Here is a 25189-nt window from a genome sequence, read left to right on the forward strand (position 1 = left end):
GGGAGGTGTTTAGTCCAAGGGTCCTTAGCTTAGTGATGAGCTTTGAGGTTACTACGATATATTCACCCTCTGAATGGCACACAATCCATCTCAATTGTCTCCAGGCTTAAAAATCCTCTCTCATCCCCTTCATCTTTACTGTTTTGAAGTAGATTTAACAAGTGACATCAATAAGGGATCATAGCTTTCACCTTGATTCACCTGGTCAGTCTATGCCTTGGAAAGAGCATGCTAGACCTAGAAGCACAGACAGCTCAGCTGCTGCTGCAGCAGTCAAGTGCAGTGGAGGCATGAAAGAAAACAGAGAGACACACACAGACACTGACAGATGTACTGCCAGTTTTATGTTTTGGCTCTAAATTATAGTGTAATAGTAATTAACCCTTAGGATAGTAGTTAGGCTTTTAGAAGTTATTATGAGCCAATGGTCATCTGTTAAGCATTTATTCAGTCATTATTCTTCTTTATCTAGTATATGAGTCTATTCATTCACAACTAGGATGTTGCTGGGCCAAGCACAGGCAGCGTGATCCCTGGTCTTCTGGTACCAGTGCTGTGGGAAAGGATGCTTAGCGGAGACAGCACAGAGGTGAGTGCAGTGGAGGTAGGAGGTAACCAGAGAGAGACAGATGTAGCGCCAGTTCCTTAATATGTTGGCTCTATATGAAATCATGACACACTGACAGTGACAGCAGAGAAGATACAGAGACAAGACTGCACAGAAGGGAGGCAACAGAGGCACAGTTGTAGTGGTGAGTTGTACCTCCAGTGGTTTCTAAGTGTTGTATTTGTCTTAAACATGACCTGGTTAAAAAGAGCTGGTTAAAAAAGGAGGAGGACTATGTTTCACCGGTCACTGGTACAGTACATTTTGAAAAACGCTGTACTAGTGTGCTGTCTATGTTATGTGTAAGTAATGTGGGGGGGGCAGGTGCGTGCACAGTGATGTGGGCAGGTGTGGCTAAAATGCCAGGGCAAATTGTTGTGTGTGTGTGTGTGTGTGTGTGTGTGTGTGTGTGTGTGTGTGTGTGTGTGTGTGTGTGTGTGTGTGTGTGTGTGTGTGTGCGCGCATCCGCGATTGAGTGTCTACCTATATGCATGTCTATTGCGTGTGTGTTTGTAGCCGTTATCTGTCTTGCTCGGTGGTGCTGAAAGCCAACCCATTAGTTGTCTCTGCGGGGGAGAAAGGCAGGGATCAGATCAGCCCAGTGTCTGCAACTCCTGCGGAGAAGAGATTAGCTGTCTGGCAGCTTGTTTATCCTGTGTTTTTAACACAGTAGCAGCCTTCCCTGCCACGCCTCCTTTTAAAGGTAGAGCAGACAAGTTGCACTGAGATGGGGCTACTGTGTTTCTCATAGGAAGCATGGAGGCGTTCCAGAATGTTCTTGGAGGGCAAATACAGCCCCCACCCAGCTCCCTCCTCACTATTTCCTACCCACCTATTTATGTGGAACACGCTTTGGGAGCCAGGGAAACCTAAACCATGTCATCTCCCTCCTCTCTCTTCCCCTTCCCACATATTTTATGGTGGTGGGGAAACCCAACCCTGGGCCCTGGCCACTCTCCCCCCCCCCCCGTTTATGTCGGACCCCCTGTATGGGTGTTGTGGTGGGGGGACTTTAGGTTTACTGGTCAAGGCCCAGCCAGACCTTTAACCCCATAATTAGGAGATAAGCAGAGGTGTTAACCTGCATTAGTCATCTGGTTTGACAGCCACCGGATCCTGAGCCAACATCCCTGGACACTGGTCTAAGGTCAGTTCTTTGCTGCCTCTCCTCTAATGGTTAAGGGCAGGAATGGCAGAAGGTAAGCTGATCCTAGATTTATAACTGTGCCTATGGGTAACTTCTACCCAAAGCAACCAGAGGAGAACGAGCACTGGAGACTAGAAGAAAGCAGTGAAACCAGTTCAACTGCACTAAAGGTCCATTAGCAATGTGAAACCTTAAAACTGGTGGCTGTAGAAGTACTGTATGAATCACTGTCCGTTTCATCAGGGTGTTTTCTTTTTGGTATTGGTATAGAACGGCTAGCGCTGCTACCAGTTGTTTGTGTTGTTTCTACTGGAATCTGACTGTCTTGGTTTAGCTTGACGCTCAAAGGGAAACTGTTGCTCTAGGGACTGAGATTGAATTTCAGGATATAACTTTTTTTCTCTCTCTCACACACACACGTGTACACACACACACACACACACACACACACACACACACACACACACACACACACACACACACACACACACACACACACGCACACAGTACCTCCCCCCACACACACACACAGTACCTCCCCACACATACATATGCCTGTGACTGGCCTTGCATGGGTATATACAGTATTGTTGTGCTCCTGTGTAAGAGATAAGCAGTGCTGAGACTGTACTCTCTGCTCCTCTCTCTGCTCTTTCAGCTCAGTTCAATCTCCCTTCAGACTTTCTCCAGTTATTACTACCTCTAATAGGGGATCGATCATCACAGCTTAATTTAGATAGCTGGCCAGACGCAGGCTCCAACTAGCTCTCTGTTTAGCAAAAACAGCATTGTGTCTACTTTAATTAGAGAGCTGTACTCCCCCGTCGCATGAGCTCACACACACATGCACATACGTAAGTACAAAAGCCTAGATGCACACACATTCCCTACTTAAGTGATAATGCCAGAGAAGCCGGTGTTTGGAATATATTGGCACAGGTGTTGTTAGGCCCGAGACGAAGTTGAGTTAATAATGTAGGATACTTAGTATATATCCATAAAATGATGCCATCTGAGAAAAGCTGTCTGCCTGTCTGTCTCATCCCAACATGTTCAATACTATGGGACAGCTGGAGATCGAATTTGAATATTGAAACAATGTTGCAAATGTCAGAGAGACAAACCGCGAGGTTTATACAAATCTCCGCTGTTGAAAACCAAACGCTAGTCTAAAATAAATGGGAGATAATGTCTAGATACTTTTTATAGCAGAGATCAAGTTTATAAATTGCGTGGCTGGGCTGATGAGATAGTGGATTGCTCAGTGAGATGGAAAAAAGTAAATAGGCATTTCAACTTCATAGCTTTAGCTGGTGGTAACTTGTGGAATAGACACTGGCTGAAATGAGGTTTTAAACAATCAAATTTGGAATTTCTGAATGTAATTTAATTCAAACAATACATTTTAATTTTAATTATCCACACCCTACAGGAAGCAGAATAAAATGTGAATTGAAGGAATGCACACACACACACACACACACACACACACACACACACACACACACACACACACACACACACACACACACACACACACACACACACACACACACACACACACACACACACACACACTGTTAGTCATCCACTCTTTGGAATCAGGTTACTCAGTAATGCAGAGTTAACCCAGTCTCTGCGTTAAAAGAGACAGAAAAAGAGAACAAGCGACAATGAGAGAGATTCTTGCATTCCTGAGTTCCAACCAACTCCTGTCTTTTGTCACAGAGGGTTAACCGTGTGCACGGTGACACCACTCCCCCTTTCTCTTGTTCTCCTTTCAGCTTCTCTCGTCCCTTTTTCTGAGAGAGAGACTTATTGAAAGCGTGGCTGTGCACAGCAACGTGGACTTGCGGCTACACACTTGGCAGACACTTAACACACAGAGAGGAAACGATTGGAGCTTACACAAACACGCCGGTCGAAAGAATGTGCAAAGGTCATAGCAGCTTTTTATTATCGACTGTGTGGGTCTGTGTTTGTCCACTTGGTGTGTATGTCGGCTTTGTTTTCACTGTCAGCTGTCAAAGTTCTTGTCAGACCTACAAGCACGTCTTACAGATGGAAAGGTGAGAGAGAGACAGAACAAGAGTGTGTGTGAGAGAGAGGGACAGAAAGAGAGAGGTGTGTGTGTTCCTGTGTGAACAGGAGTGAGAGGTGAGCAGCACTCCTCTGTTCTCTCCTTCCGTTCCCCCTTGAGTGAATAGAGTGTTTGTGCTGTCATTGTAGCCCTTCTGTACCATTATTTTCTTCTGTCCCTCTCTTCCTACAGTATCTCTCTCTGTTGTAGTCTACGTACAGAGTGTTTGTGTCCTGCATCTCTACATTTTCTGATATCTTTTCTCATAATTATTTTCCTTAAGGTACTATCTCCTAAAAGTTTTCCCCAGGAATTTGACCTTGGTGTGCTGTGTTTACTATCTCGGATGTCCTTCTCTAGGCTGTGTGTGTGTGTGTGTGTCCTCTGTTATGTGTTCTGTCTTTGTTTTATGTTGTTATTGAGTCATCCAGTGTGTTGTTGTTTCAGTGAGTGAGCCGTCGGAGGCGACAGTGTGTTAGAACAACAAAGTAGGGCAGATTGGACAAGGTAACTATCTCTGCAGTTGTTGTTATTTCTGCAGGCCATTGAAGGATACTCAACTTAATCTGTTGTAGCGTCACTCTGTACAGGGGGCTGAGGAGGACGTGTATGTGCCGGTGTGTACCCCTGAGCATGTTCGTGAGTATCAGTGTGTCGGCGTCCGTGCGTGTTTATGCATAACCAGCCAAATTATTGATTGTAAACTGAGGTGAGATTAGTTAGTCTGTGATCTAGCGTAACCTTCAGCTTTATTGTTTCTCAAATCAAATCAGATAAAATGTTATTGGTCACATACGCATGGTTAGCAGATGTTAATGCGAGTGTAGCGAAATGCTTGTGCTTCTAGTTCCAACAGTGCAGTAATATCTAACAAGTTATCTAACAATTCCCAATAACTACCTAATACACACTAACCTAACAAGTAATCTAACAATTCCCCAACAACTACCTAATACACACACATCTAAAGGGGTGAATGAGAATATGTACATATAAGTATATGGATGAGCGATGGCCGAGCGGCATAGGCAAGATGCAGTAGATGGTATATACATGTGATATGAGTAATGTAAGATATGTAGACATTATTAAAGTGGCCTTATTTAAAGTGGCATTGTTTAAAGTGACTAGTGATCCATTTATTAAAGTGTCCAGTGATTGGGTCTCAATGTAGGCAGCAGCCTCTCTGAGTTAGTGATTGCTGTTTAGCAGTCGGATGGCCTTGAGATAGAAGCTGTTTCTCAATCTCTTGGTCCCAGCTTTGATGCACCTGTACTGACCTCGCCTTCTGGATGATAGTGGTGTGAACAGGCAGTGGCTCGGGTGGTTGTTGCCCTTGATGATATTTTTGGCCTTCCTGTGACATCGGGTGCTGTAGGTGTCATGGAGGGCAGGTAGTTTGCCCCCGGTGATGTGTTGTGCAGACCGCACAACCCTCTGGAGAGCCTTGCGGTTGAGGGTAGAGCAGTTGCCGTACCAGGCAGTGATACAGCCTGACAGGATGCTCTCGACTGTGCATCTGTAAAGGTTTGTCAGGGTTTTGGGTGACAAGCCAAATTTCTTCAGCCTCCTGAGGTTGAAGAGGCAATGTTGCGCCTTCTTCACCACACTCTCTGTGTGGGTGGACCATTTCAGTTTGTCAATGATGTGTACGTCCAGGAACAACACTTTCCACCTTCTCCACTGCTGTCCCTTTGATGTGGATAGGGGGTGCTCCCTCTGCTGTTTCCTGAAGTCCACGATCATCTCCTTTTGGTTTTTTGACATTGAGTGAGAGCTTGTTTTCCTGACACCACACTCCGAGTTCCCTCACCGACTCCCTGTAGGCTGTCTCGTCGTTGTTCAAGCCTAATACTGTGGTAGTGATTTAATTGGAGGCGTGCATGGCCACACAGTTGTGGGTGAACAGGGAGTACAGGAGAGGGCTGAGCACACATCCTTGTGGGGCCCCAGTTTTGAGGGTCAGCGAAGTGGAGATGTTGTTTCCTACCTTCACCATCTGGGGGCGGTGTGTCAGAAAGTCCAGGACCCAGTTGCACAGGGAGGGGTTGAGACTCAGGGCCTCCAGCTTGATGATGAGCTTGGAGGGTACTATGGTGTTGAATGCTGAGCTGTAGTCAATGAACAGCATTCTTACATAAATATTATTTTTGTCCAGATGGGATAGGGCAGTGTGCAGTGCGATGGCGATTGCGTAATCTGTGGACCTGTTGGGGCGGTATGCAAACTGAAGTGGGTCTAGAGTGGCTGGTAAGGTGGCGGTGATATGATCCTTGATTAGCCTCTCAAAGCACTTCATGATGACAGAAGTGAGTGCTACGGGCCGTAGTCATTTAGTTCAGTTATCTTTGCCTTCTTGGGTACAGGAACAATGGTAGCCATCTTGAAGCATATGAGGACAACAGACTGGGATAGGGAGCGATTGAATATGTCCGTAAACACACCAGTCAACTGGTCTGCGCATGCTCTGAGGACACGGCTAGGTATGCCGCCTGGGCCAGCAGCCTTGCGAGGGTTAACATGTTTAAATGTTTTACTCACGTCAGCCACTAAGAAGGAAAGGGCGCAGTCTTTGTTAGCGAGCCGCGACGGTGGCACTGAATTATCCTCAAAGCGGGCAAAGAAGGTGTTTAGTTTGTCTGGAAGCGTTTTCCTTCCCCTGTGTCCCTGTGACAGCTGGGATTTAGCTCAGCAAACAATCCTCCATATTGTAAACAAACATTATATGATTATGACATTGACCTTTTATTCAAACTAGAATTTAATGATCTTAACCAGGATTTGCCTTTCGTTTTACTATGGCTCTGATTGCGCACACACGCTCTCTCACTGTGTGGTGTATGTGTGTGTGTGTGTGTGTGTGTGTGTGTGTGTGTGTGTGTGTGTGTGTGTGTGAGAGTCCTTGCGTTCATGCGTGAAGATGAACAGATTTTCACACAGTTCAGCGAAAGCCAAATACACCTTACACACTGCTGAATCACCTTTTTTCCATTCGGAGAAGAGTTTCTTTACATTTTTCAAACCATATTCTGAAAGTCTGTTTTTCTGGGCCTCTGTGATCGATGCCGATGATCTATGATAGATAAGGGATAGCTAACAGATAGGTAATGAGTCATAGATCATAGATATGTGTCCAGAATCCTTTATTTTGCTTCTTGCTCTCTCTCTCTCATGTTTCTGCAGGCTGCTGCAGAGCTTTAGTTAAATTTAAACAACACACTTTTTCTCTCTCCTTTTGGCCTTCAGTAACCTGAAAACCATGTCCTCTATAGCTGCATCTCTTTCTCCGAGGAATGCTACCCTAGTCTGCCCTCAAGCATGTAATTGCCTCATGTCATGTATTTCTAGTACTACATGTGCTTTCTATTCCTCTGTATGTACACTACCGTTCAAAAGTTTGGGGTCACTTAGAAATGTCCTTGTTTTTGAAAGAAAAGCACATTTCTGTCCATTAAAATAACATCAAATTGATCAGAAATAGAGTGTCCACATTGTTAATGTTGTAAATGACTATTGTAGCTGGAAATGGCTGATTTTTAATGGAGTATCTACACAGGCGTACAGAGGCACATTATCAGCAACCATCACTCCTGTGTTCCAATGGCACGTTGTGTTAGCTAATCCAAGTTTATCATTTTAAAAGGCTAATTGATAATTAGAAAACCCTTTTGCCATTATGTTAGCTCAGCTGAAAGCTGTTGTGTTGATTAAAAAAGCAATAAAACTGGCCTTCTTTAGACTAGTTGAGTATCTGGAGCATCAGCATTTGTGGGTTCGATTACAGGCTCAAAACTCGTCAGTCTATTCTTGTTCTGAGAAATGAAGGCTATTCCATGCGAGAAATTGCCAAGACACTGAAGATCTCGTACAACGCTGTGTACTACTCCTTCACAGAACAACGCAAACTGGCTCTTACCGGAATAGAAAGAGGAGCGGGAGGCCCCAGTGCACAACTGAGCAAGAGGACAAGTACATTAGAGTGTCTAGTTTGAGAAACAGACACCTCACAAATCCTCAACTAGCAGCTTCATTAAATAGTACCCGCAAAACACCAGTCTCAACGTCAACAGTGAAGAGGTGGCTCCGGCATGCTGGCCTTCTAGGCTGAGTTCCTCTGTCCGGTGTCTGTGTGTTCTTTTTCCCATCTTAATCTTTTATTTTTATTGGCCAGTCTGCGATTTTTCTTTGCAACTTTGCCTAGGAGGCCAACAACCCGGAGTCGCCTCTTTACTGTTAACATTGAAACAGTTTTTTTGCGGGTACAATTTTATGTTATTTTAATGGACAAAAAATGTGCTTTTGTTTCAAAAACAAGGACATTTCTAAGTGACCCCAAACTTTTGAATGGTAGTGCATGTGTGCGTGTGTGGGTGCGTGCATGCGTGTGTGCTTTAACTACCACAAGACAAGTGTGTAAAGACTGTAAAGTGGTTGCGACTTTAAAGGAAAACTACACCCAAACACTGTCTTTTGGTATTTGTTTCATTAGTCCGTTATTGATATAGTCCCAAAAATGTTTTGCATGTCAGCCATCAAGTTTTCAAGATTTGTAACTTTCAAAATACGGAAATCTGGCCTGTATGTGATGCTGGGTTTTGCGGTTTAATATCCCCCCCCCCCCCCCGATAATCAAACCCATTGTTTGTGAATTGTTGAGGCTGTGAACAATCAACTTGGATTGGCACTGGAGAAGTGTTAATCTTTCCATTACCAGAACAGTAGAAGTGCTCTGATATAGGACTGAGGGCGAGATGAGAATAGAGGGGAAAATTAGGAAAAGAAGGGACTTTGAGACACAGACTGATAACGGCTGATTTTAGAGGGTGGCCAGACGAGAGGACACATATTAGCTCGGGTTCAAATGACCAACGGACCATGTAACGCTGAGTATGTGTGTGCGTGCTTGTGTGTGTGTGTGTGGCTGTTGAAAACAGAGCTGAGTAGAGTTAACAACTTCACAGTCCCCCTAGAACAATTCCACGATCCTTATGGCAAAGCTACTGCAGTTAACTTTAGAGCTCTCTCTGTCTTTCTGCTATTCTTTCTCACTCTCTTTCTCTATGTCAATCTTCCTTATACAGTGCATTCAGAAAGTATTCAGAACGCTTGACTTTTTCCACATTTTGCTACGTTACAGCCTAATTCTAAAATTGATTAATTCGTTTTTTCCTCATCAATCTACACAAAATACCCCAGAATGACAAAGCAAAACAGGTTTTTAGAAATTTTTGCAAATGTATTAAAAATCTAAAACTGAAATATCACATTTCCAAAAGTTTTCAGACCCTTTACTCAGTACTTTGTTGAAGCACCTTTGGCGGCGATTATAGCATAGAGTCGTCTTGGGTATGACGCTACAAGCTTGGCACTAGAGGTCGACCGATTAATCGGAATGGCCGATTTATTAGGGCCGATTTTGAGTTTTCATAACAATCGGTAATCGGTATTTTTGGCCACGGATTTGCAGATTTTTTTATTTTAATGTTTTTTTTTTTTTTTTTTTTTAGACCTTTATTTAACTAGGCAAGTCAGATCAAGAACACATTCTTATTTTCAATGACGGCCTAGGAACGGGGGTTAACTGCCTTGTTCAGGGGGGATTCGGGGATAGGTTTTTGCAACCTTCCGGTTACTAGTCCAACGCTCTAACCACCTGCCTTACATTGCACTCCACGAGGAGCCTGCATGGCTACCTGTTACGCGAGGGCAGCAAGAAGCCAAGGTAAGTTGCTAGCTAGCATTAAACTTATCTTATAAAAAACTATCAATCTTAACATAATCACTAGTTAACTACACATGGTTGTTGATTTTACTAGTTTATCTAACGTGTCCTGCGTTGCATATAATCGATGCGGTGCCTGTTAATTTCTCATCGAATCACAGCCTACTAAATGGGTGATGATTTAACAAGCGCATTTGTGAAAAAAGCACTGTCGTTGCACCAATGTACCTAACCATAAACATCAATGCCTTTCTTTAAAATCAATACACAAGTGTATATTTTTAAACCTGCATATTTAGTTAATATTGCCTACTAACATGAATTTGTGTCACTTCACTTGCGTTCCGTGCAAGGAGTTAGGGTATATACAGCAGTTTGGGCCGCCTGGCTGATTGCGAACTGTGTGAAGTCCATTTATTCCTAACAAAGACCGTAATTAATTTGCCAGAATTGTACATAATTATGACATAACATTGAAGGTTGTGCAATGTAAAAGGAATATTTAAACTTAGGGATGCCACCCGTTAGATAAACTACGGAACGGTTCCGTATTTCACTGAAATAATAAACGTTTCGTTTTCGAAATGATAGTTTACGGATTTGACCATATTAATGACCAAAGGCTCGTATTTCTGTGTGTTTTTATGTTATAATTAAGTCTATGATTTGATATTTGATAGAGCAGTCTGACTGAGTGATGGTAGACAGCAGCAGGCTCGTAAGCATTCATTCAAACAGCACCTTTGTTCGTTTTGCCAGCAGCTCTTCGCAATTCTTCAAGCATTGCGCTGTTTATGACTTCAAGCCTATCAACCCCCGAGATTAGGCTGGTGTAACCCATGTGAAATGGCTAGCTAGTTAGCGGGTGCGCGCTAATAGCGTTTCAAACGTCACTCGCTCTGAGACTTGGGAGTGGTTGTTCCCCTTGCTCTACATGGGTAACGCTGCTTCGAGGGTGGCTGTTGTCGATGTGTTCCTGGTTCGAGCCCAGGTTGGAGCGTGGAGAGAGACGGAAGCTATACTGTTACACTGGCAATACTAAAGTGCCTATAAGAACATCCAGTAGTCAAAGGTATATGAAATACAAATCGTATAGAGAGAAATAGTCCTATAATTCCTATAATAACTTCAACCTAAAACCTCTTACCTGGGAATATTGAAGACTCATGTTAAAAGGAACCACCAGCTTTTGTATGTTCTCATGTTCTGAGCAAGGAACTTAAATGTTAGCTTTTTTACATGGCACATATTGCACTTTTACTTTCTTCTCCAACACTTTGTTTTTGCATTATTTAAACTAAATTGAACATGTTTCATTATTTATTTGAGGCTAAATTGATAGTATTTTTATATTAAGTTAAAATAAGTGTTCATTCAGTATTGTTGTAATTGTCATTATTACAAATAAATAAAATAAAAAATTGGCTGATTAATCGGTGTCAGGGTTTTTTGGTCCTCCAATAATCGGTATCGGTATTGGCGTTGAAAAATCATAATCAGTCGACCTCTACTTGGCACACCTGTATTTGGGGAGTTTCTCCCATTCTTCTCTGCAGATCCTCTCAAGCTCTGTCAGGGTATATGAGGAGCGTCGCTGCAAAGCTATTTTCAGGTCTCTCCAGAGATGTTTGATCGGGTTCAAGTCCGAGCTGTGGCTGGGCCACTCAAGGACATTCAGAGACTTGTCCCGAAGCCACTTCTGCATTGTCTTGGCTGTGTGCTTAGGGTCATTGTACTGATGAAAGGTGAACCTTTGCCCCAGTCTGAGGTCCTGAGCACTCTGGAGCAGGTTTTCAACAAGGATGTCTCTGTTCTTTCCTCCGTTCATCTTTCCCTCGACCCTGACTAGTCTTCCAGTTTCTACAAGAAATAAGACTCATAAATATCAAAAAGAAGTAACAAAGACAAATAGAAACATATTTGTGTTGATTTGGCACTCAAGCATCAGTTCATTACCCATCACCCGACACTGTCAACCAAGAGTCAAGACTAAACCAATTCACCTTGGTGGTGTGCAGACTGGTTTATTAATATTATTCTGAACGATTTCACACAAACCAGAAAAAAATACAACAATTTGTCTGTGAAACTGTATATTCACAGTATTACGGTGACATGTTATCATTGATGTGACGTGCAAATGAGTGATAGAAATTTGACCTTGCAAATGTCACCTTTACGAATTTTATGGTGCGGGCGCCCCGTGCCACCCCCCGGCAAGATGCTGCCCTGGGCGGCTGCCCACGTCGCCTATACCTAAAGCCGCCACTACTCACACTCACACACCCACGTAAACAAAGAAACACAAAGTCTTATGATAGCAGTCAGAGCTGCAGCAGATGTGATATGAGCAGCAGAGTCTGTCTAAATTGCAGTTTCATGTTTCATGTGAACTCCCTGCTGTTACTGTGAAGTGTGTGAAACATCATGTGAGCACAGATTATTGACCGGGGTGATAATTGGGTTTCTTACCCTGCTCTGAGAAAAATGCAGAAGATAGAAAGGTGTGTGTGTCTGCTGCGTCTCTCTGTCATCTCCCCGACACACGCCTGAACAGACGCCATTACCGTATATTGCCCCAAGTGACATAAAGCCTGATTTGACCTGATTTGAAATGAACAGAAGTGATCTAGGGAGGCTGCAACAACAATACATGATGACACACAGTCAGCCAACCAAACACTAACACACACATTCACACACATACTAGTGGTTGTTCACCCGCCTGAAATTGCTAATAAATATAGAAAATGCGCTGTAGGCTACAGTCAGAGAAGGCGGAATGATTTTTTGACAGGGGGTGCAGAATAGTTTTTGGCCTAATTTAAATATGTTTCTGCTTATAATTTCTGACATTTTGGTAGGCTATTTGTTAGTCAACTTGTCTGTAATTAGATACATGCAGCTTCCCTTCTGTCAGTATATGTTGCCTTGAAGACTAAATAAACTCTTGCTCACCAGAATTTTTATTTAAAAAAATATGTATATATTTAACTAGGCAAGTCAGTTAAGAACAAATTCTTATTTACAATGACAGTCTACTTGTAAAGCCCCCCTGGCCAAACCCTCCCCAAAACCAGACGACGCTAGGTCAATTGTGCACCGCCCTATGAGACTCCCGATCATGGCCAGTTGTGATACAGCCCGGGATCGAACCCTGGTCCTTAATGACACCTCTAGCACTGCGATGCAGTGCCTTAGACCTCTGCACCACTCGGGAGTCTGCACTGTTAAAATGAAGTGCTTTGTAACACCAAAACTAGTGGCAACTCAGCTGCCACCAACTTGAAGGAGACGAAACCTTAACTTTGCTGGAGTATTGAAACACATTATCCTGACATGTTTTGAAACATAACACACTGTGTTGTAACGCCACTTGAGTGTTGTGCAACACCTTGCCAGAGACTGGGAGCACTAAAAACAAATGATTGAAAACACTATTTTGGTGTTTCGAGTCCTGTTTAGTGCCGAATAAGATACCTTCTCTTTCTGTGTCGTTTCCTCACTCTAAAGCTTCTAAAAACCATTATGATTTGAATCCTTTCTAATGCATAATTAGATCCCTTTTTCTGAAGTGTCTTAATGTTCAACATTTTTTTATGTATTTGATAATTTGCCATTGTATAATGTTTTGGCAGGTATTGTCAAGCTCAGTGTTCAAACCATCAACACTAACTGGAGGTTGAACAGCAAAACTGTGGGACTCTGCACTTGCCCTCTTCCGTTGACAATCATGAAGGCTTGAATGGGTGCTGTCCTCATTGAACACCAATTTGCCTGACGGTTTTGATATCCATTACACCTCATGGCACAACAAGCGTATTACTAATATGAAAGTAGACTTTTCTTTCATCAAACATGTATACAACATTGTGTGAAAGAATTATGAAGTCTAAAAACATTCAATTATCCAAAATCCTTTAAAATCAGAGTCACATGGCAGGGTATGAAATGCAAAGTGATTAAAACCAAAGACTTCCAATGAGTTCAATCACCACATTGTCTCTCTTTGGTTATCCTCGTGAAAGCTACTTACATTTTGAGGAATATATTTAGTTGGATTTATTCTTAGATTGTTTTGGTAGAATGAAATTAATAAATCGTTGAAATGACTTGCGTACATATTTTTGAAAGATATTTTGGTGGTATTTTGACACTATTGAAACCGTTTTGAAATGACAGAGGGGACACAGATAGGTGGGAGAAACATGTTGAAGGGTTGGAGCGTGGAATTTAAGCCCGGTCTTCGGTGGATAGAGGGGTGACATGTCTAAGCCGTGTGCGTTTATTGCTAGACCACAGGCACTACACGACTTGCATTCATTTTTATGTTTGTTTGAGTTAATTTCAATTAACCCCAGAATAATTTCTTACAGTGTGGCTGTGTGGTTGAGTGTGTCAAATTCCCACAAAATGTACCATTTTTACTGCCCTCCTGTTTCTAATCTGTCTTAATAAAGCATTGAAAGAAGAAAGGTGGAATTCCACAACAAATATTCTCCATAGGCCCTTGTCATCAATCAATATTTAGGCTATAAACCATTGATTGTATTTTGTTGTTGTTATTATTATTATTATTATCATTACTACAGCATAATTTCTCTGAGAAGTGTTTCGATGCTGCCTTTTATGTGCACTAAAACCCTCAAAGTGTTCTTTATGCTCTCTTCAAAACAACAATATTAAGGTTGAAAAACCACTTTGGGTGTTTCAGAGTACTTCATTTCTGTTTAAAAACACATTCTGTACATTAAAACACTTGCATTGGGTTTACATTCAAACACCCTCCAAACACCAGATCTCAGCTTAGTTGAGATGGTTTCATTACACAATCATGGTGCTTTGAGACTTTCTACTTTTACACTGTAGTTGACATTGCAAAACTTCTTCTGTTTAAGAATGATGGAGGAACTGTGCACTTGGAGACCTTCAATGTTACAGACATTTGTTGGTACCTTTCCCCAGATCTGTGCCTTGACACAATACTGTCTCAAAGCTCTGCGGACAATTCCTTCGACCTCATGGCTTGGTTTTTGCTCTGACATGCTCTGTAAACTATCGGACCTTATATAGGATAGTGTGTGCCTTCCAAAATCATGCCCAGTCAATCGAATTTACCACAGATGGACTTCGCTCAAGTTGTACAATGATGATCACTGAAAACAGTATGCACCTGAGCTCAATTTTGAGTCTCGAAGCAAAGGGTCTGAATACTTATGTAAATAAGGTATTTCTATTTTGTATTATTATTAACTTTGCAAACATTTCTAAAAACCTGTTTTCGCTTTGTCATTATGGGGTATTGTGTGTAGGTTGATGAGGAAATTGTTTTATTTAATCAATTTTAGAATAAGGCTGTAACGTAACAAAATGTGGAAAAAGTCAAGTGGTGTGAATACTTTCCGAATGCACTGTATGTATTATATGTATATATATTTATATTCCTGTCTCTGACATTGCTCGTTCTGATAATTCTTAATTTCTTTATTTTTCTGAATTATGCGTGTATTTTATAAATGTTGTATTATTATTGCTAGGTATTACTGCACTGTTGGAGCTAGAAACACAAACATTATCTGCAAATCACACACACACACACACACACACACACACACACACACACACACACACACACACACACAAAGTCTTATGATAGCAGTCAGAGCTGCAGCAGATGTGATATGAGCAGCAGAGTCTGTCTAAATTGCAGTTTCATGTTTCATGTGAACTCCCTGCTGTTACTGTGAAGTGTGTGAAACATCATGTGAGCACAGATTATTGACCGGGGTGATAATTGGGTTTCTTACCCTGCTCTGAGAAAAATGCAGAAGATAGAAAGGTGTGTGTGTGTGTGCTGCGTCTCTCTGTCATCTCCCCGACACACGCCTGAACAGACTCCATTACCGTATATTCCTCAAACATTCTGTGCATTAAAACACTTGCATTGGGTTTACATTCAAACACCCTCCGAACACCAGATGTCAGCTTAGTTTTCATGGTTTCATTACACAATCATGGTGTTTTGAGACTTTCTACTTTTACACTGTAGTTGACATCACAACATTTTTAGGGACTGGGGAGAAAATGCAATAACAATTTTTTTATTTTTTTATATACATTTGGTGTATCAATCAGCCAGGTCACCCGTGATAAAGTCAGTATTTGACATCCATCCTTGTCTGAGGATGTCTGGCGATGACGTGTAAACCGTCCACTAGGAGCAACAGTGAGCGCTGTTACCTTCAAGTCGGTTTCGGTTTTGCTAGGGTGTGGGATGGGCATAAGCATCTGCCTCTGATGCAAAAGGTTGCATGTTTGAATCGAGCATTAGAACGTTGTTTTTGCGATTTTTGTTTTTAGCCTATCCCAAACCTTAACCATTCGGAGTTAATGCCTTACCTTAAAAAGTCTGAGTTAACACTTAAACACTTCGAAATTTGATGTTTGAGAAACATGGATGAACATCTAATTCTGACTTGAGCTTGTTGGTATCAATTTACTGCAAGAATTGCTTATTTCTGCAGGAGTTAATGTTAAGACTATGTGAGAGGTTATAGACCTACAGTCATTGTCCAGATTTCAGTTTTCATTTAACCCATCTGAACAGTAGGCTACAATTCCCTTGACGTGTCATAGGCCTATTTGAAGTTTCCGTCTAGTGACTGTCGAATTCATATAGTGCCTCACAAAAATCACACATAACATAGCCGGCACTGCTATCATCCTCTTTTACCACTTCACCAAATATTTCCCAAAAATACATTTTCTGGCCCCTCACTACTCTTTATTTTTAATTCTCCATTTTGCAGCATTTCTGTTATTGAATTAAACTCTGACATTGTACTTTTTGCCTCAGTGGAACGACATTAACTTATTCTACCCGTTCCCAAAGCTTTAGGGGATTGGCGTGTAGGCTATTTAGCAGTTGTAACGTTAGGTCCTAAAGCTTAGGTATATGCACTAATGCCAGACCTCAATGTAGCTTATAGGCCTAGATGTAAATTGCACAAGAATTATACATTTATGGATTTTTTTCTGTACTATTTTCTCTTTATTCAACCCGACAGCCACCCGCCCGACCCGCAGATATAACTGCGGGGACTGTAGGTTATGAGTCAACCCACGCATCACACACACACACACACACACACACACACACACACACACACACAGGACAAGACTGGTCAAACAAATGCAGAGGGACCCAATCCGTCTGTGCACAGATCCACTCACAGACATACAGACAGGGGTAAACTTATCCACTCTGAATGGATGGTTTGGTTTTCAATCAAGAACCTAATCTCAAGAGTGTGTGTGTGCGTTTGTGTGAACCCTTGGCTGAGGTCAAAATAGAGAAAGAGAGTAGATGATTAACCGTCTCTGTTATCATGGTTCTCTGATGCAGGAAGCGCCAAACTGATTATGCCCTAATCAGAGAAATCTCCCTTCCTGATTAGCGCAGTGCTAAAAGGCCCTTCACTTTGAATGGGGAAGCTACCGTTAAAGGCTTTTACACAATGGCTTCAGCTCTTAATTGCACTATTACTTGCATTATATGTTTCTCAGGAGCCATGTTTCATTGACAGCCATGCTTAGAAATACAGGAACAGGCAGGTTTCCCTTGGCACCATTCACTATGCTCTACAATAATGTGAAATGGAAAACTTTGGCTGTTTTGTACCTAACAAATGAAGAATTTCTGCTTTGGAGGACAATGAATGAAGTGTTGTATTCTGTTTAGTTTCCATTCTTTTTCCAACAAATCTCACGGTCTGACTACAGTATTCGACTTTTGACCATAAACATAGACATTTTGACGGTTAAGTTTAGGCATTAATTCCAAATGGTTAAGATAAGGGTTAAAGTCTGGGGTAGGATTTAAATCAGGGTTTGGAACCGGTTCAGGGAACAGAGCCAAAAACTGGAAAATAACAAACTTTTTTTAAAAGCATTGGAACTGGTTAATAACGTTATTTTACGTTCTGGGCAAGAGGGAGGGAGGGAAGAGAGAGGGAGCGAGCGAGGGAGGAGGGAGGGAAAGAGAAAGCGATCGAAACATGAACTCAATGTTGAGGCTATGCTTACACCTGTGGTAAAAATCAAATCCATTCTGAAATATCTTCAGCACACACACACACACACACACACAGAAAAAAATATGAAAGATTAAAAAGCAGATGTCTTGCAGAATTTATCACTTGATGCAGCCAAGGGTTTCTGGGAAAAATGCTCTTCCTGATCTCACCTTGACCAGGTGTTGTAGCTCCAGGGCGTAACCTCAATACTATGTGGATCACATGTACTATTACTGTACTTTGTCAGGCAAAGAGCAGTAACTGTGCTTATAAAAACACAGCAAGGAAATGTATGAGGTATTTGACGTGAATGTATTTTGATGTTATAGTTGAATCAACTGTGGACTTGAGGGGATTGTTGAACTATCCTTTTAAGGCAGAGGTGGCCAACCCTCCTCCTGAAGAGGGGCTCGTTGAGGTTGGTAAATCGGTTGAACACCTCTCGCCTTTCTCTTCTGTATCTGCAGGCCTTGGCTCTCTTTCCCTATCCAACGTACAAAGTCTCTCAACAGCCCTCACTTACTCCGACTGTTTTTTAAATTGTATTTATTTAACTAGGCAAGTCAGTTAAGGACGAATTCTTATTTACAATGACGGCCTACCTGAAGGCAAAAGGCCTCATGCGGGGACAGGGGCTTAAAAAATAAAATATAGGACAAAACACACATCACACGAGAGACACCACAACACTACATAAAGATAGACCTAAGACAACAACATAGCATGGCAGTAACACATGAAAGCACAGCATTGTAGCAACACAACATGACCACAACATGGTAGCAACACAACATGGTAGCAACACAAAACATGGTACAAGCATTATTGGGCAGAGACAACAGCACAAAAGGCAAGAAGGTAGAGACAATAATACATCACGCAAAGCAGCCACAACTGTCAGTAAGAGTGTCCATGATTGAGTCTTTGAATGAAGAGATGGAGATAAAACGGTCCAGTTTGAGTGTTTTTTGCAGCTCGTTCCAGTCGCTAGCTGCAGCGAACTGAAAAGACGAGCGACCCAGGGATGTGTGTGTTTTGGGGACCCTTAACAGAATGTGACTGGCAGAACGGGTGTTGTATGTGGAGGATGAGGGCTGCAGTAGATATCTCCGATAGGGGGGAGTGAGGCCTAAGAGGGTTTTATAAATATGCATCAACCAGTGGATCTTGCGATGGGTGTACAGAGATGACCCATTTACAGAGGAGTATAGACTGCAGTGATGTGTCCTATAGGGAGCATTGGTGGCAAATCTGATGGCCGAATGGTAAATAACATCTAGCCGCTCGAGAGCACCCTTACCTGCCGATCTATAAATTACGTCTCCATAATCTAGGATGGCCATCTAAATCAGGGACTGTGAGCCAGCTATGGCTTTGGTTGTTGTGTTATTCATGTTACTAATAGCACTTTCTATAGAACTATACTTTTGGTTAATATACTGCACATGTCGGAGTTGCTCTCCAGCATGTTGTGGTATTGTTGCTTCTCTCTCTCTCTCTCTCTCTCTCTCTCTCTCTCTCTCTTTCATTATCAGCAGTGCTCTTTGTCCTCGTCGTTTTAGAGTCTGCTAGCTATAGGCGCTGTGACGAGATCAGAGTTGAACGGGGTGACGAGAATCCATTGGAATGAGAGACCTTGAGCAAACACACACACACACCTCGAGCAACCAAGTTAAGCATCGGTTTAAGTGAAGTCGCACACTGAAGGGCAGGATGTTCATTTGACAGTCTTGAGGGTGTGTGTGTGTGTGTGTGTGTGTGCGTGTGTGTGTGTGTGCGCGCACGTGTCAAGTAGATAAATACCACAGGTTAGCGTTTTTCGTCATGTATCTTGTTCTGGAGTCAGCTCTGCAGGGTGGTCACAAGCTGGTACAGTCATAAAATCAGATTTTAAACCTTAACCACACCGCTAACATTAATGCGTAACCCTAACCTTAAATTAAGACCAAAAAGCACATTTTTGTTTTCATGAACTTTTACAATATAGCCAATTTTGACTTTGCAGCTGGCCCATTTAGCAGGAATCGCTCAGTTCTGCCTCCAGGACAAGACTCATCCCAATAAACGTCAACCTGCATAAAAACCTGGGTCAAGGAGCGAGTTCAGTTTAATCTCACCCCTATACCCTCCACCCATTCCAATTTCTCCTCCCTCTCCTCCCTTTCTTCCACTCTCTCACCAGAGTTTTCACAACAGCAAATCAAAGGCCAGACACATTCTCCTTTTCATAGACTCCCAGATATTTGTTTACTTCTCTTCTTTAATTGGCAGCTGCATCCAATCTTGTTTCCTTCAGGCCTGCATCTAATTAAAGTGAAACGTGATTAATTAAGCTCATCATAAAACAAAGAGAGGACCTGGAACTCTTATAGCCTTCACAGATAGAGGGAGGTAGAGAGAGAGGGAGAGAGAGAGAGAGCGAGAGTCTGCCTGCACTTATTGCCAATTGAGCCTGGCTGTGAATAAACTGTGTGTGTATGTGCGTGCGTGCGTACACATGTGTGTGTGCGCGCATGCGTGCGCGTGTGTGCATTCATGCGTGTGCTTGTATTTGTGTTATGAGAGTGAGATGACATCATATTTTAATTGTGCCCCTGACATTTCCGTGTCCTAACTTCCGCTTTGCTTGAATACGAACTGCACTGTTATGCCACTAAAGCATTTTGTGATAGCATCACGCTAACCTTCTCCCCTCTCCTCCTCTCTTTCCACTCATCTCTCCCTCCAGATGAGAGGATGCAGCAGGAAGCAGATGTGAGACTGAGCCCCACCTGAGCCCTCACCTCCCACCCCCCCCTCCCCGCCCCCCGCCCGGCTGTCCCATCATGCACATGCCGTTTCGAGGCCGTCTGAAGCTGCTGGTGGCATCTCTGACCGCCGTCATCCTGCTCACCTGGCTCTACCTGCTGGCTGGGAACCTGGAGAGTAAGTAGTACCTGCCCGTCGCCATGGTTACATGACTGACCGGAACAACTTTTCCACTGAACTGCAGTACGGTATACAGATGCCGCATCTTCATTTGAGCATCCTGTTGTTGCAGGAATTTGGAGACGCAAATGTGTAGCGCATTCAAGGTTTAAAAAGGCTTCTAAAGTTTGTCATTTCCGTTTTGAAATGTCAGACTCAAAATAATGTTTTAAACCCCAAATAACAATAACTGTAATGACCCTTTGTTTACAAACTTGTATATCGCCTTTGCCACTTCAGCATGCTTATGTGGCACGGTTGATGTCACGCAGGCCTACGGGCCAGAAAGTTGAGTGTTCACCGACCACCACAGACGAACTCTCATTGCCTGTTTCGTTACGGCCCTGCTACACTTTAGCCATCGGGCGTCCGGCATTGCCATCAGCCATTGAGGAAATGCTTCCTTGAAATCAATGAAAGCTGCTTCACAGCCCGTGTTGCGCTCGCGATGCGTCACGTCCAATGTCAGCGTCCAAGCTCAAGAACCACAGAGGTTAAAATCTCGATGGCTGACGCGAACGTTCATTCTATCTTGTGAATTGAAATGATGACAAATAAGGACGATTTTGGTTGCATATGGCCACGACTATACATCACTGGTTATTTTAGTCAAGAAGCTACTACTACTAGCTAACTAGTTACATTGACTAGCTACTGTAGGTTCAAAAGCAGCGTGTAAAATTAGGGGATCATTTAGTATAACCACTAGCGACAATTTAGTGAGCACTTGCGAAAAACTGGACCAAAGCTTTTATACTTACGCATAATCGATGAATATGGTACAGTAGGCAAAACTGAATAAAGACTCTGCTCCTCTCTCAAAACAACAAACTCTGTGTAGCAGGTAAAACTTCACATTGATGTGATGCTGACGGCAAAGCAACACAATGCATATAGTGGAGCTGAAGAGTAACACTACAATCAGAGCCGGCTGCAGAAAATGACCAGCTAGGGGGAAATCAGATTTTCATATAATAAAAAAATAAGATAACGAAACAGGTTTCTGTGCCAATGCACCCCACAACCAATAAACAAAGCATACCGACTTCTGGCACTTCAATATCATGGTTTGCATTTTCAACACCACAATAAATAGATGTCAATCTCGACAAACATAAAATGCATCCCTCCATACCGACATAGTATCAAAGGATTGGCTTGACAATCACCGAATGTCATTCGACTTTTTGGTGTTTTATAACAGATGTCTCTTTCCGTTAATCAAATGTTTCGCTGCGAAGTTTGGATTGATTTGAATGATTCAGTAAAAACAAATACATATACACACAGTACACATTTTTTTCAAAGTGACCGGGATTGCACAATAAAGTCAGACTTATTGTCATACTTGTCATAAGGATGGGACCAAACTGCAGCGAGTATGTGAATCATCTTCTTGTTTTATTGAAAGAAAATGAACACTGAACAAAAGAACGACGAAAACAGTCCTGTAAGGTACACTGAATATACACGGAGAAAACCACCCACAAAACACAAGCTGAAAACCCCTACTTAAATATGGCCTCCAATTAGAGGCAACGAAGAACAGCCAAACCAAAACCAAAACCCTGAACATAGAAATAGAACAACTAGATAACCACATAGAAATAGATGACATAGAACAGTGCCCAAAAAAAAACAACAACACAAAACAAACACACCCCTGCCACGTCCTGACCAACTACAATAACAAAAAGACCCCTTTACTGGTCAGGACGTGACACTTATTTCCATTGTGGTCCCTATTTTCTTGCAAAGATATATAATGAAATGTCATAGATAGAGACACATTACAGAGACACAGACAAAAAAATGCTCGACCTCTAGATGAGTAGGAGGGGGGAGTTTAAGTACAATTCTTACAAGCTTGTTTTTGCAGCTTATTCTTTAGATGTTTGGGGCTGCCTGTGAATCACTGGACTACCACACTTGCCAGTCTTTAGGGTGTCCCTATAGCGAGCTTTCCATCCAATTGGTGACAGATTTTCATGTGAATATGAACAAAAATCTGCTTACAAACAATATTTTCCCATCAGAGTTGTGTTTCCATTAAATTGACTTGTTGCGTAAATACGTAGTCCACATAAAAATAACTTTTGCTTTAAATTCCCATGTAGCGGAAAAAAAATACAAGATAAATGAGTTTCCATCGCATTTAGTCCTACTGATGGTTTTGTCTCAAAACAATGTGTAGGTATGGTGAATATGCCCACTCTGGTTTTGGCACGTGAGCTCTAGCCAACAATAGCCTACATGATGAGATTATTATGGACACAAGTGCGAGATTATTTTTATTTGTTTAACGGCAGCCAAGCATCATTCATGTAACCAGAATAAGACCCTTGATATTTATTGAGAGGAACATCAAGCACTTTCACCACACGGTGAAGTTCATCATAATTTATGTCATCTGTAGCCTAATAAACTGCATGCTTTCCCATGATGTCTTGACAGTTTTTATCCGACGTACTTTACTCACATAAAAATGTTGAATGGAAACCTGGTTAATATCAAGCCATTTTGAGGAGATTGGAATTATATTTTGGACAAACGTGTGCATGCCTACAGTAGACTTTTGAAGTAGCACATATAAAAGGTAATACATTTTAAAAGTTTATATTTAGGCTATATTGAAGCGTCAGGTTCTAGGTGTACAAGGAATGGCCGCTCGGATTGGAGAGGAAGCAGATCGTGCGATAAGCTTTCCTGAATAGCTGGGCCTACCGAGAGCATACAGTTGTATATGGCCACATTATTAAAGGATGACTTGGGAGAATGATTATCTGCAACAGACAGCACTTCTCCGTATCAGAAGTAAAAATACAGCCGGAATGGTCTGCTACTGGGCTTTTCTAGACCTTAAAAACTGTCGAGAGTAGACCCACAACTGATCCAAATGGAATGAAACATTAAAACCACAGGGCTTTTACGTCATTATTCAAAGGACATTTTCACTGCAGCCTAGAGTAGAATTTTGTATTGCCCCTATACAAGATCATGTTTTCAATGTTATTTTATGCACAATGATGCACCTGGCTTCTCGACTGCCTATCAGCTATTCCTATTTGTTCTTGTGGATTTATATTGAAAATGTATGCAGCTTTGAATGATTTTATATGTGGCATGATTGACAGTTTGCCTCTTGCAGATCTTGACAAACGGTGCACCAACCACTGTTGTCACTATGAATGGTGGATAGAGGGCAGGATAGACCGGTAGACTACATTGAGTACACCAAACATTAGGAATACTTTACTAATATTGAGCTACCTGCTGTCCAGGCTCTGTCGCAGCCGGCCGCGATCGGGAGACTCATGGGGCGGCGCACAAATGGCCCAGCGTCGTCCGGGTTAGGGGAGGGTTTGGCCGGCAGGAATGTCCTTGTCCCATCGCGCACTAGTGACTCCTGTGGCGGGCCGGGAGCAGTGAACGGTGACACAGTCGCCAGGTGTTCGGTGTTTCCTCCGACACATTGGTGCGGCTGGCTTCCCGGTTAAGTGGGCATTGTGTCAAGAAGTAGTGCGGCTTGGTTGGGTTATGTTTTGGAGGACGCGCGGCTCTCGATTTTCGCCTCTCCCGGGTCCGTACGGGAGTTGCAGCGATGAGACAAAACTGTAACTACCAACTGGATACCACAAAATTGTGGAGAAAAAGTGGTAAAAAAATAATAATAATAGTTGTTTGAGACGTGGCCTACGTCTCTCTTTACATAGAAACTGTAATCTCCGTGAACCATTATCGATCGAACCGAGCCCCCCCCCCCCCCTTTTGCCCTCAGAACAGCCTCATTTCGACAGGGCATGGACTTTACAAGGTGTTGAAAGTGTTCAACAGGGATGCTGGCCCATGCTGACTCCAATGCTTCCCACAGTTATGTCAAGATGGCTGGATGTCCTTTGGGTGGTGGACCATACTTGATACACTCGGGAAACTGTTGACTGTGAAAAACCAAGCAGCGTCGCAGTTCTTGAACCAAAACGGTGCACCTGGCACTTGTTCAAAGGCACTTAAATGTTTTGTTTTGCCCATTCACCCTCTGAATGGCACACGTCTTAATAGTCTCAAGGTTTAAACATACTTTAATCTGTCTCCTGCCCTTCATTTATACTGATTGAAGTGGATTTAACAAGTGACATCAAGAAGGGATCATAGATTTCACCTGGATTCACCTGGTCAGTCGATGTCATGGAAAGAGTACGTGTTAATGTTTTGTATAATGTGTGTGGTATAGTAAAAGTTAGCATGCAGAAAAGCATAGTGCATAAGGGAAGTACCAAAACAACTTGATATAGAAAAACGGAAATACCTTATTTACATAAGTATTCAGACCCTTTGCTATGAGACTCGAAATGTAGATGTTTTTACAACTTGATTGGAGTCCACCTGTGGTAAATTAAATTGACTATACATGATTTGGAAAGGCACACACCTGTCTATATAAGGTCCCACTGTTGACAGTGCATGTCAGAGCAAGAACCTAGCCATGAGGTTGAAGGAATTGTCTGTAGAGCTCCGAGACATGATTGGGTCGAGGCACAGATCTGGGGAAGGGTACCAAAACATTTCTGCAGCATTGAAGGTCCCCAAGAAC

General features: G+C 42.5%; 1 protein-coding gene and 1 long non-coding RNA gene across 2 annotated transcripts in view; both read left to right on the plus strand.

Moving 5' to 3' along the window:
- Positions 1 to 3918: 3918 nt before the first annotated feature.
- On the plus strand, positions 3919 to 20419 carry LOC115202836 (uncharacterized). Its single transcript, XR_003880074.1, has 3 exons — positions 3919 to 4341; positions 4410 to 4473; positions 20360 to 20419. It is a non-coding gene; the product is annotated as an uncharacterized LOC115202836 (long non-coding RNA).
- A 5-nt stretch (positions 20420 to 20424) lies between these two features.
- The window catches only part of LOC115202835 (LARGE xylosyl- and glucuronyltransferase 2-like), a 31344-nt gene continuing 26579 nt past the window's right edge, over positions 20425 to 25189 (plus strand). The window contains exon 1 of the mRNA XM_029766899.1: positions 20425 to 20556. Within this exon, the coding sequence (XP_029622759.1) occupies positions 20457 to 20556 (100 nt within the window). The 5' untranslated portion in view covers positions 20425 to 20456. The remainder of the gene's footprint in view (positions 20557 to 25189) is intronic.

Source organism: Salmo trutta, chromosome 12 (genome assembly GCF_901001165.1).
Source record: "Salmo trutta chromosome 12, fSalTru1.1, whole genome shotgun sequence".
Classification (NCBI taxonomy): domain Eukaryota; kingdom Metazoa; phylum Chordata; class Actinopteri; order Salmoniformes; family Salmonidae; genus Salmo; species Salmo trutta.